The sequence below is a fragment of the Periplaneta americana genome, chromosome 14 (assembly GCF_040183065.1).
Source record: "Periplaneta americana isolate PAMFEO1 chromosome 14, P.americana_PAMFEO1_priV1, whole genome shotgun sequence".
Classification (NCBI taxonomy): Eukaryota; Metazoa; Arthropoda; class Insecta; order Blattodea; family Blattidae; genus Periplaneta; species Periplaneta americana.
The window spans coordinates 159227854-159241505 of record NC_091130.1 but is presented as its reverse complement, the minus strand read 5'-3'; the positions used below and the strand labels follow the sequence as shown (position 1 = coordinate 159241505).

General features: G+C 36.2%; 1 protein-coding gene across 2 annotated transcripts in view; it reads left to right on the top strand.

Moving 5' to 3' along the window:
• Window positions 1-12748, top strand: part of LOC138713931 (ubiquitin-protein ligase E3C) — a 37809-nt gene extending 25061 nt beyond the window's left edge. For both annotated transcript variants that reach the window (XM_069846472.1, XM_069846471.1), the window contains exons 10-17: window positions 584-773; window positions 2623-2856; window positions 4986-5230; window positions 8174-8386; window positions 8485-8613; window positions 9891-10061; window positions 11835-11921; window positions 12184-12748. In XM_069846472.1, coding sequence (XP_069702573.1) covers window positions 584-773; window positions 2623-2856; window positions 4986-5230; window positions 8174-8386; window positions 8485-8613; window positions 9891-10061; window positions 11835-11921; window positions 12184-12351 — 1437 coding nt within the window. In that variant the 3' untranslated portion in view covers window positions 12352-12748. The remainder of the gene's footprint in view (window positions 1-583; window positions 774-2622; window positions 2857-4985; window positions 5231-8173; window positions 8387-8484; window positions 8614-9890; window positions 10062-11834; window positions 11922-12183) is intronic.
• Window positions 12749-13652: the final 904 nt, after the last annotated feature.

Here is a 13652-nt window from a genome sequence, read left to right as displayed (position 1 = left end):
ATTCTGTCATCTATCTCCTTTCACCATGTGCTTATTTCACAGAGTTTTTATTAATTCTTTATTTTGAGGAAAAGGATTAAAAGTAAAGTGATCCTGTAAGATATCAGTGATTATGTGTGGCCACAAGACCGGTAAGACTGATTGCATTGGTTGTAGTACCGGTACTGTCCCTTGTGCTGTAATTCAGGAGTGTGAATATCGAGGCATCATGCCAGAGGGCGTATCGATAAGACTGCAAGTTCACATCAGACAGAGCCATATAAATATGGAATGATTTTTCCTGTCCTTGTCTACATAACGAGGTACTTTCTTCGATTCTTTCTCATGTCCATTGCAATTTTCAAACATAAATAGGTTTTATTACAATATTTGCTTGGTGTGTGAGAATTTACAAAGTCTGTGTGAAAGTTATCCATCTCTAGTCATGTATTGTAAACTGCCATGTCTGACAAAACTTAAGGTTGTATTATACCAAACTTGGTCCTCAAAGTCTTCATTACAGGAGTACTCTGTGTTCGAGGAATTTTTCTTTTACATAAATATAAGAATTGGTGTGTCCTGTAACTGAACTTTCATAGTGCAGGTGACAGTTGGACTGGTGCGGCAGTTACACGCGCGAGACATTCGACGCCCGTTCTGTCCAGACGGGCACTGGATATCTAAGCAAGTAATGATCCCACTGGACAAACCATCGGACTTCACACTACGAAGGCACAGACTTAGGAATTATCGTCCTTTTCAAGGTCTCAGGGCATTCACCAGAGAGGAATTAGGTAAGCATGTTGCTGACAGTCTGACTGTGATCACGTGACATGAAGCACTGTGTTAGATAAAATACTTGTCTACCTGGGATACAAAATATGAAGCAATGAATTGAACATAGGGATGCTTCAGAATTTATGTTTCTGTGATAATTTAATTTGTAGAACAGAGGCCTTTCTCGTGTATTCTCTGGCCTCTGTCCATTTGTTAGTAAAGTGGACAAGTTATCAGTTCAGTGAGATAGTATGATTGATGTTAGCATCGTCCACCAAAGCAGTCATTATAATTTATACTTTGTTAATCATATATTCAAATTTATGACGTGAATATGTTAGGAGAAAATCCACAAACGATTAGGGAAAATACGGGAATTTTACTGGAAGCAAGTAAAGATATAGGTTTGGAAGTAAATCCCGAAAATACAAAGTATATGATTATGTCTCGTGACCAGAATATTGTACGAAATGGAAATATAAAAATTGGAGATTTATCTTTTGAAGAGATGGAAAAATTCAAATATCTTGGAGCAACAGCAACAAATGTAAATAATACTCGGGAGGAAATTAAACACAGAATAAATATGGGAAATGCCTGTTATTATTCGGTTGAGAAGCTTTTATCATCCAGTCTGCTGTCGAAAAATCTGAAAGTTAGAATTTATAAAACAGTTATATTACCGGTTGTTCTGTATTGTTGTGAAACTTGGACTCTCACTTTGAGAGAGGAACAGAGATTAAGGGTGTTTGAGAATAAGGTGCTTAGGAAAATATTTGGGGCTAAGAGGGATGAAGTTACAGGAGAATGGAGAAAGTTACACAACACAGAACTGCACGCATTGTATTCTTCACCTGACATAATTAGGAACATTAAATCCAGACGTTTGAGATGGGCAGGGCATGTAGCACGTATGGTCGAATCCAGAAATGCATATAGAGTGTTAGTTGGGAGGCCTGAGGGAAAAAGACCTTTAGGGAGGCTGAGACGTAGATGGGAAGATAATATTAAAATGGATTTGAGGGAGGTGGGATATGATGATGGAGACTGGATTAATCTTGCTCAGGATAGGGACCAATGGCGGGCTTATGTGAGGGCGGCAATGAACCTCCGGGTTCCTTAAAAGCCAGTAAGTAAATATATCCAAATTTTGTATTTGTCACGTTTATTGTATTTCGTATGCTTTGTGTTTTCTGTGGTGGCAAGTTAAAATTAAATGAAGGCACTGAAAGCACACGGATGTTGATGAAGGGTCGATTGTAGTGTTCCATTGTAGCCCAGTTCTGCGTGTGTTTGCGTGTTTTTCAGTCGGACCTCACTTTTCCACTTTCCTAAGGACTAGAAAAAGGTGCAAATCGAGGAAAATTTATGAGCTTAGAAAAATCATAAGGGGTCGAAAAAGAATATACAGTACTTCAAATTGCAGAATATAAAAGCGAATAAATTCACTTCCAGAAATTACTTTCTGAACAATGTCTGGTTGGATAGCCTGACCTTCTAATGTAAATTTTAGTTTCCCGAGCAGAGAGCATTGTCTGACAGGGACACATTAGTGAATGCTTTGTTTCACAACTGCAGCATCACCACTCATGCACCATAAGAAAAGAGTGTTGGTTTATTAATCGTGAGTCCATGGCAGAAACCTGGGTTGTGAAAACTAATGCTGATGCCCTAGGTTTCGCTCAGCTTGTGATGAGACTTGATCTTCCTTCTGCACAAGTGAAGTGAACATAAGATTAGTGGCGAGGTATGCAAAACGTGTACGAAGTGGGGGCTCTGTGATAACTTGTAGGTTCCATGAAATCAAAATTTGAGTTTACAAGAGAGTACACTTTAGAACTGAATCTCGTGTTTCTTTTTCTCCAGAGGAAGGTCCTCCATTATCAACAAAAGAAGTTCGAACCATGACAATTTTGCGGGAACTGCCCTTCCTAGTAGCATTCCAGGAGCGAGTGCTCGTCTTCCAGAGTCTGGTACTCAAGGACAAGATGGAGCACCAGGGGGAGCAGAGCCACTTCTTGCAGGGACCAAGTATCCAGGTGGCCGTCAGACGCAACTACTTGTACGAGGATGCCTTCGATAAGCTGTCTCCAGAGAACGGTGAGCACTCGTTGAAATGTTATCAGTGGCAGAGCTAGGTTCAGTGCCAAGAGTGAGACTTTTGAATTCTTAAGGAGTTTTCCTTTTACTATATTTCTTTTCAACTATGGGTTACACTTTCACTATAATATCAAACTCTAAGGGATCTTGTGATATCTGTATTTGTTACACTCTATACAGAAACGTGTAGTCCTTTCCACATTACAAAAATATTTTATAGTAGAAGTTGTAAAGTAATCCTCATTCCTAGTAAACAAACAGTTTGAATAGTCGTGAGTTGAGAAATCTGTCAATAGCAATGCATAATAGGAATTCCTATGGAAATAGTAATAATAATAATAATAATAATAATAATAATAATAATGTCTTTATTTATACTGGCAGAGTTAAGGCCACAGGGCCTTCTCTTACACTCTACCAGGTCACAAAGTATACAAGCAGTTAAAATTTAATAAAAAGTTAAAGAACAGAATACTAACATATTACAAAAAAAAAATAATAATAATACCATAATAAAATCGATACTAAACAACATGAAAATAATACAATAATAGAAAAAAGAGAGTAAAATACATTGGAATATAGTGAAAGCAACTCATTTAGTAAAAATGGTTAATATGAAAAACGTAAGGTAGAATATAACAAAATGGAATGTAATAAAATATTAATAAAAAAAAAGAAAAGAAATACGAATATTAAATAAAAATATACATTTTATAAAGGATTTAGTATTGCCACTCTGCACCTAGAATGCTATCAGATATGTGAATGAACTCCAGATGTCTGTTATTGGCAACGTTCAGTATTCCTCAGAGAAACAATTACTTAAACCTGGGAATTCCTTACCTGTTTCTTAAATAATACACAGACTGGGTGATACATTGCTCGGCCGATCAGCCCCGTGCAGTCACTGGCGTGAGTGAGATATCATGGCAGTCCATGACGTCTTTGTTTTCTTTTCTGGTCAGTCACAGAATCTATTTTATTAAACTTATCCACCAACTTTAATATTGCTTTTCGTGTTGGAACTATGATAATTGAAGAGTCCACTGCAAGAATGATGGATGTCACTTTCTTGTCGAAAATGAACCAAGACTGTCAATGCATAGCTTAAGACATATAGAATGTACATAGAGAGTTATATGGCATTAACACTGATAGTCATTGTCCAGTAATGATCGGAAAATCACAGTTAAGCTTTGAGCACTAAGCATTTCAAACTTTCAATTGCTTCTCCTGCAAAATGTATTCCAAATGACATCTGCCATTCTTGTAGTGGACTCTTCAATTGTTGTAGTGAAAGTAGCTTTTCTTGTTTACAGCAAGTTACTAGTTAAAACATGAATGAGGACCAACTTAATGCTCCAGCCACTCTTAACATTGAGGCAGACTTGTCTAAGAAATCACTTCGCTAACCAAAAGCCAAGATGTCAGAAGTGATAATTTACGTATTTTTAGCCATAGGCAGCATATTCTAAGCCAATATAACTGACCTGATGAGTACTACAGCTGTATTTTATTACTCAGTTGTGTGCTGTAATACAAGTTTGTCTGCATGATGTTTAAACATGTACCTTCTCGTGGGTACTCACCTTGTCGTGGTGAGGGGGCTTAAACTTGTTGTTTAAGCTAACAAGTAACAAAGAGGTACCCACATAAGCTGCATTACCACCAACGCAGTCCCACTATATTTTTCACTGTTTATATTCATGGAGTCCCTCAGTGTAAAATTCTCCGGAGGTAAAATAGTCCCTCAATCGGATCTCCGGGTAGGGGCTGCACTGAGAGATGCCAAGAACCGTACTAAAGTACTTATTTAAATATGTAAATGAAACAGCTTAAATACCCGTGGCTCTTACTGAAATAAAAAGGGCCAGTCCTTTTATTTTCTCTTGCTTTACAGATTACATCAAACAACTTCAAAATTAAGTTCGTCTGTGCACTTGTTATTAAGTTATGCATTAAAGTACAGTAGTAAACAAAGTTAGCAATTAATAATTTTTCAATTGTCTTAGCTCTCAAGAAAGATTTGAATTCAGAATGTGCGATTTCTTCAGGAAAGCCCAGCACATACGTCATAGACTGGAGCAGCAGTGTGATCAGGTACATTTGAAGCTCTCCTGTTGCAGAACCCGAGCTGAGGCTCAAGATGAGGGTGCAGCTGGTGAACGTTGTGGGCATGGATGAAGCAGGAGTCGATGGGGGTGGAGTCTTCCGGGAATTTCTGTCTGAACTTCTCAAAACAGCATTTGACCCCAATAGAGGTTTCTTTCGTCTCACGAAGGATCATCAGTTGTACCCCAGTCCTAACGTTCATCTTCTTGTAGAAGACTTTCCAAGACATTACTACTTCATCGGACGAATTCTAGGAAAGGTAAATTAGTGCAGTCCACGTTGGAAATTAATAAACACGAAAATTATAACATTAGCAGAGTCTTTATCAGCAGTAAAAGCAGTTGACTTCAGAAATTAATTGCACAAGAGATGAGATCTGTGGTAGTCATAGCAGGACAAGGAGGAGTTAGAAAAGTATTACAGAAAATGAGAGCAAACAGAACTACCAAAACAGAACCAAGCCAATCTGTTCCTCGATCATAAAATAACTGTGATTCTAGTTAATTAGTTAGGTGAATGCTGGCTGGATTGGTTACTACTTCTACTACTAACCTAGACATATGATTGGTAAGACATTAGTCCCTGCTGTTTATACATGGTTCAAAGTGACTACAAATAAAATCAGTTACAGGAAACTACCAAAACAAATGGTCACTTGAAAGAATATTATACTACCTGTACCTGAAGAAAAGACGTAATTACAGAAGACAAACGAGAAGTACGAACAAATAGAGACGTAGGCAACAGTGTTTCTTATTTTATATGTTATGAAGAGGTTACACTGGTAGATACTGATTAATTATGCTGCTAACAGTGTGAAACAGGTCGAGTTGTTGTGTAATTACTTGTCAAAATGAACAAAACTACACTGAATGTACAGTGACACCCTCTTAAAACATTTTAAAATCAGTAATAGCAGAAAAACTCCTTAAAAGTGGGACCTTGGAAGTTTGGTTGTACCATACAGTATTCCATCGCTTTTGTATTGGAAATTATAATTTATTATCGTTATATTATTCATCATAAATATAAATTTAAATTATATATCTTATCTCATTATAATAAATTGAACCTGGTACATTCCTGAGGTGAAATCGATGAATACAATGTACGGCAGACACTAGAGCAAGGTTGGCAATAGACATGTGTGCTGATTTGAATACGAGTACAAGCATTACACATAGTGCATCATTAACAATCATTATTCACGAAAAAGTCTACTTATGAGAAATGAGGGTTGCAACATTGTTCTGGGCGGCTATTCAATTGTTAACATGAAAAATTTAGCCTGAAATTAAAAAAATGAACTGACATGTTAGAAATGTTGCTGTGTGTTGTATCCAGGGCTGTGCAGTATTTGAAATACATTTGTATTTTGTAATTTGTAAGGATTTTCGAAAGTAATTTGTATTTTGTATTTAAATACATAAAATTGATGTATTTTGTATTCAAATACTCAAAATACTTTTTTCTTCTTCGTGTTCTTCAAGTTTTGGATTTGGATTTGAAGAATGAACTTTTGTCTTATTTGCCTACCCATTTCAGCTGTGCTAGCCATACACTTAGTTTTCTTGCCACAACTGATTTCCTTAATGCCATAAAGAAATCTCCAACAACATCAGTGATCTATCTCCCAACATTTGCTAAATGTTTAGCATTATGGAATGCGACTAGGAGACTCAAATACTCTGAAATTATATCAGATGTCTTGAAATATTCATTAAAGTTTCCTTGCCCAACTCGATGGAATTCTCTTCATGACTCAATCTCTCAAATATTGCAATTCAAACATGATATAAACAGTATATGTGAAAAACTGGGATTGCCAACCTTCAAAGAGGTTGAGTTTCAGTACCTTGAAGAATATTGTGCAGTGCTGAAACCCATTGCTGTAGCGCTTCATTTAATGCAAAATGAGAAGAGCTAGTACTGCCATCTTTTGTCCACATTAATTTCCCTTAAAAACAGAATACATATTCTGTTACCTAGTAATCTACGCCATCTATTCCAAGTAACTCCAATCCTAATAAGTTCACTTTCATCAAGATTTAAAGTGATGTTTGATCTGATCCCGGAAGAAAATTGAGCTATTTTGGCAGCTTGCTTCCACCCGTCATTGAAGATGAGATGGCTACCTGACATTTCCTCACTAAGTGATAAGAAGAGGATACAGAATATGTGTGTGAAACCAGCTGAGCAGTTGTCTGCTACATCTTTGGTCATTTCAGATGATGAAAACAATTTTTATGTTTTCAACTCAAGTACAACAGACTTTGAAAAGCAAAAAGAAAAGAACTTGTCTACTGCGGAATATGTGCTCATACAATTCTTCAATGGCAAAGGGACAACCCTGTGCACTCTAGAGAATTACCCAACAGTGAAACAAGCTTTTATAAAGTATAATACAAGTTTGTGTTCCTCTGCTCCTGTAGAAAGACTGTTCTGTTTTGCAGGATTTATTCATTCATCAGCAAGGGGATCCTTATCTTATGAACATTTGAGGAACTGGTTTTTTTGAAAGGGAGCAGCAATTATTCATATGTAAAATCATTTCATTGATGACTGGGAAAAAGAAGAATCTTCAGTTACAGTGTTTATATAAAACTTCGAGGTAAAAATACTTTTAATGTTAATATAATATTTTAGATTTTCAGTACGGTAATATTCTTATTTCTTTAGGCCTATATATTGTATCGAGTATTTGAAATACAAATGTATTTTGAGTAAACTTATTTGAAATACAAATATATTTTGGTTAATTTTTTAAAAGTATTTTGTATTTGTATTTCAAATACAATTATTTGAAGTATTTTATATTTGTATTTGAAATACTTGGATGTCAGTATTTTGCCCAGCCCTGGTTGTAGATGTGTTTATTAAAATATCTCAAAACAAGAGTTATATGAACATTCAGATACTTGGGTAAATTATCGTGTAAATGCTGCCTGGTTGAATAAAATACTAAACAAATTTTCATAATATTAAAAAAAAAAGCATTAAAATTGCTCATTGATGTGCAGACAGTGAATATTAAGCATGCTAATTTTTATTCCCAAAGGGCATCTAAATTCTGAGAAAAAAAATGTTGAAATATTGTAAAATTATGCTAGCAGAATGTGTACTTCCCCCATTACCCATTTTTGATGACTGTATTACCAAAAAAACTTCAATATTGGACATTCACTGTAAATTTCATTTTCAGGCTTTGTATGAAAATCTTCTAGTCGAGCTTCCACTGGCAGAATTCTTCCTTTCCAAGTTAGTTGGTCGACATTCAGATGTTGACGTCCACCATCTAGCATCACTCGACCCTGTAATGTATCGAAACCTCCTTTTCCTCAAGAGTTACGAAGGAGATGTGGCCGATCTTGGTTTAGACTTCACTGTTCTCAATGACGAACTCGGAGAAACAAGGGTAATACTGCTGTTTTTAATGTTGGTATTCCGTTTTACTTATAGCACCGAAATTTCAAATAAGTCCTGTTATCTGTGCTGAATTCTTGTTTGTTGTAGGTGGATGAATTGAAGCCTGGAGGCTCCAACATTCCAGTCACGGCGTCGAATCGCATTGAGTACATCCACCTCATGGCGGACTACAAGCTGAACAAACAAATTCGAGCACAGTGCAATGCTTTTAAACAAGTGAGTCAAGTCAGATTAACGAAGTGAATTATATATCATAATTTAGATAAACAGCTGACAGTTGGTGTGGTTAACGTACTCTGTAAGGCTGCAGGTTATGAGGTGGAAGCACATGCAAGACAGAACTCATTATCGCCAGTGATTGGATGGCAGGTGAAGCTGGCTAACAGAGTTTGATTGTGACATCTTTCAGAAATTACCGGTAAATTTTGCCTGAAACTCTCTCATTTAGAGACAGGGCTCTTTCACTTGCCATAAATCTATGACAGACTCCAATTTGCCTTGTTCTTCTCAATAATACCCTGTATTGTCATTGTCGCTATGTGGAGTGCAATAATGACTACTGTATAATAATAATAATAATAATAATAGTAATAATAATAATAATAATAATAATAATAATAATAATGATTTATTTAACCTGGTAGAGTTAAGGCCATACGGCCTTCTCTAACACTCAACCAGGAGTAAAAACTGCGTTACAAAAACACTACAAATTTACAAAGTACACTACAATTTTACTCACAAAACTGAATAAGATAATAATAATAAAATGTAAACAACAAGTATGTAGAAATCAGACATAATATATAACATACAGAAAGAAAGAAAAAGCATAATAAAATGTGAACTGCAGGTCAAAATAAATGAGTCATACAAAGTATAAAAATAAGACAATTATTATTATTATAAAAAATAAGAATAGTAATAATGATGATAATAATAATAATAATAATAGTAGTAGTAGTAGTAGTAGTAGTAGTAGTAGTAGTAGTAGTAGTAGTAATAAAATAGTGCAGTACAAAGCATACAGTGAATACAATATTTTTAAGTACACACAGTAAGGAAAATTATGTTTATATATAGCTCAACTTACCACATTAGAGATATACCATTGTCGGAAAATATGAAAACAAAAATATAAAATAAGTTAAATATCACTAGAACATTAAAAAAAAATGTGCTGTGTTGAGTGGAATACCCATTGTTGTAGGGTGAATCATTAAGAATAAAAGTCGCATTGTTGACAGGTGTGGTGGTAAAAGCAGAAATAAGTTACAATATGAATCCAGAGGAACTGCACTCTTCTAGGTAAATTCCCAACAAATGGGAAGGAGAAATTATTTTGGTTCAGTTCCTGTTTTTGATGGTAGCTGTTCATTGTTTCAATTCTGTGAGATGATGGTATGATAACAAGAGGATTCTAGGCGTCATTTTCAGACCTGTCGAGGATCATTTACTTGTTCGTCGTTGAAGCAAATGTTTCTTCTTTCCAGGGCTTGGCAAACGTAGTGCCGCTGGAGTGGCTGCAGATGTTCAACAACAAGGAGCTGCAGGTGTTGATATCGGGTGCTCAGATCCCCGTGGACGTGGAGGACTTGAAGCAGCATACGAACTACACCGGGGGTTATGCCTCAGACCATCCCACCATCCGCCTGTTTTGGAAGGTACACATTTGTTCTCTTATTGCAATAAGTGCTTCATTCTCTACGTGGGTCAGAATTATTTTCGTCGGAAATTCAATTGAAAGATTCTAATATAAGGAATCATTTTTCCACACGTTTTGGATTTGTTCTTTTTAATGTGAAATTTTCGATCCTAGAGGTTTAAATGTAATTAAGTTCTTCCCTCTCCACCCATGTGGTTATCTTTGAAGGTAGAGGAGTGATAGATAGATAGATAGATAGATTTATTGATATAGTTCACAAAAGTACAAAACTTAATAATTTAACAAAAGATCTATATACAAATGTAGTTCTACATAATAAATATACAATTTCCTAAACTAATTAATCTATCGCAAATCTCAATAATTTATTGGTTCAAACTTGCACTCACGTCTTGTTTTAGTGCATGTTTAAACCAATCGTGATAACCCTTAAGACTTTAAACCTTATTATTTGCTCCTTTTCAAAATTTAATTGTAATATTTAGGTCTTATTTTACATAATAATTTATTATTCCAATTAGGTGATCAGATGTCGACATACTGTAAGTCATGAACCTGAAATAGCTGAATCGGTACCTTCCATATGTAGGTTAATCTTTCTTTCTTGCAATATTTTCATGCCAGCAGAAACGTTTGCGTAAATTCTATGAAGACTACCGCATACCTGCTTAAAAACAAACTTGACAAGTTGCTTACATAATCAACCTCAATTTAGTTTCATCATTGTGAGGTAGAGGAGTGATTAGACTGATATTGCGTGGAAGAAAAAGAAAAATGCGAGAATAATCCAACAGAAACGGACTTAACTGGAGTTGTGTAGATATTTGTTAGGGTACGTACACGTTGGAGCAACGATAAATGATAAGAGAAATGATCTAGCGACGCTTTGGTATTATCAAAGAATCAAGTGTTCATATCGGAGCAATGAGAGCGAGGGAAGCGAACATTTTGATTTATCAGTAGAAGATACTCTATGCATCCACTTAATGAAAGAAGATATATAGAAAGTATCAGCTGCCAAGTTCAAGGTTAATATAACTTAAATACGTACAATATTGAACCCGTTTCTCATCCCAAAGACAGTATAAATTCGTTGTGTTGTGATTGGTTCTTGTGGTCACATAACATATGACGAATAAATACACAACTGATCAATTTGCCAATATGTACAACAATTAATTTAATACGCCGAAATAATAATAAATCGATTAATATTCGGATATATTGATAACCACCGCTAATTATACAGATTAATATTATCTTAATCAAAGATCATATTAACGACAAGAGCGAAGAAAATGGAACTTTGTTTTTTCGTTCCTTTTATCGTGTATCTCCACTTTTATCGTTACTCAATGACTATGCATGCTTCAATTCTCTCTGATATAGCATCCCTGCTTCTTTTATCGTTTATCGTCGCTCCAACATGTACGTAACCTAACATTGGTCCCATCCCATGCCTGAGGATAGCATCATTCTTTCTTCACCCTCTCTTTCCAACACAGCTTCATTTCTTATTCTGTCTGTCCATTTCACACTTTCATTCTCCTCCATATTCACATTTCAAATGCTTCTAGTAGTATAGATATAGATCTTAAGCAAATGTTTTGTCTTATTTGGCTTGCGTCTGGTCTCTGGGTGTATAGCCTAACCCATTCCATTATTTGTTGTGCAAGAGTCACTTTGTTGTGCTGAATGACGGGGACATCATATGATAAACATTTATTTGTTTGATTTCCTGATTTACTTCTTGTTTGTAATGCTCTTGCAGGTTGTGGAAAACTTCACAGATCTTCAACGACGCCAACTTCTTAAATTTGTGACTAGTTGTTCGAGACCACCATTGCTGGGATTTAAGGTTGGTATTGCACGTGTCACACTACTCTTCCCTTTCTATAGCCTGTCAGTTATATATTCTATAACATATTGTACCTCATATGGCTTGGATGCTGTGTATTCTGCAGACTTCCGTTGTAATTAAATGGTTTGTAAGCCCTTAAAGACTTTACATAGTACTACATTTTCGTATACTGTATGATTTAAGGTTGGCTACACTGTATGTGTTTAATAGGAAATGTCAGAGTATTGGTCAGAGTATTGATGGTGATTTTGTGTTGCAGGAATTGGACCCTCCGTTCTGCGTGCAGCACGCAGGATCGGTGGACCGCCTGCCTACAGCAAGCACTTGCATGAATCTTCTGAAGCTGCCGGAGTTCGGAGAAGAAGTGATACTGAGAGACAAGCTGCTGTACGCCATCCAGGCCGGCGCTGGCTTCGAACTCAGCTAAGCCTTCTCAGTTCCAACTTACTTCACAGGTGCGAAGTTTAAGAACGTAATGTATTTGCTGTTATTGAAAGTGATCAACAGAGTGACAAACTGAAGATGTCGTTTAAGTTAGTTACGATGCGAGTATTGTACATAATAACGAGCATGTGATATAGCGAAACTGAGCAATAGTATAAGCTGACGAATGACATTCGAATCTTCATTTATATTGCAGACTTCATGAATGTGAAGTTTTTGGGATGTGCACTTGTTGGAGGGGGCAGACCAGTTACTTCACATTGGAAGGCTGTGAAGTCTTATTTGTATTCTGTACATTTTTATACGTAGAACGACTTGGAAAATTTAATTATTTGCTGTTCAAGGCAGGAATGATATCTAATAAATTCATTTAAAATTAAGTGAATAATTTATTGATTCTTCAGTACTTCATTGAGTGTTCCTGCTGTAACAGAGGGATGTGGGACCAGCAGAGGTGCACTACAGGGTGATTCAGTAAAAGTGTGCGATTCCCTACAGAACATTTTGAGATAAGGGACTTGGGGTCTGCGAAGTAAGATTGAGGACATATGAGCTTGAACGTGTCTGTCACTATCACTTAGCTACTGTTTTCCAACATTTAAAGGTAGCAGCCCCACCACTAGATTTGCCCCCGATGTTGTCCAGCATCTCACTGAGAGGAATGTTATTGTTTTCAAGACTCAAGAAAATAGCCAGACAAATCCTGCATTATATACCTTGTGTCAGAAGATGTATAGCAGACAGGCTAAACGATGGATTGAGTCCGCAACAGACCATGGTGTGAAGTCTGTTTAACAGATGATGATACTAATTATTTATGAATTTAAATACTATTATAGTCACAATCATGCCATGGTATGAAAGAAAAATTTCACAACCTCGAGCGGGAATCGAACCTGCGACTTCCTGTTCTCTGGTCAGGCGCTCTACCACTGAGCTATCGAGTTCGTCCCACGCCAAAGGCTTGGAATTATCCTTTCATACTGGCGACTCTGTTATAGAGTACTGTCCAGTGGTACTCAGTGGTAGAGCGCCTGACCGAAGAACAGGAAGTCGCAGGTTCGATTCCCGCTCAAGGTTGTGAAATTTTTCTTTCATACCATGGCATGATTGTGACTATAATAGTATTTAAATTCATTAATATGTCACATCAACGGACGTGTATACGTCACCAAACATCGTAAGATGAAGATTACTAATTATTTACTTTTATTTTCTTATCATGAGTTATCAAAGTGCCACTTTGTACCTCAAAATGACGGTCACTAACATTTAAATTTACAT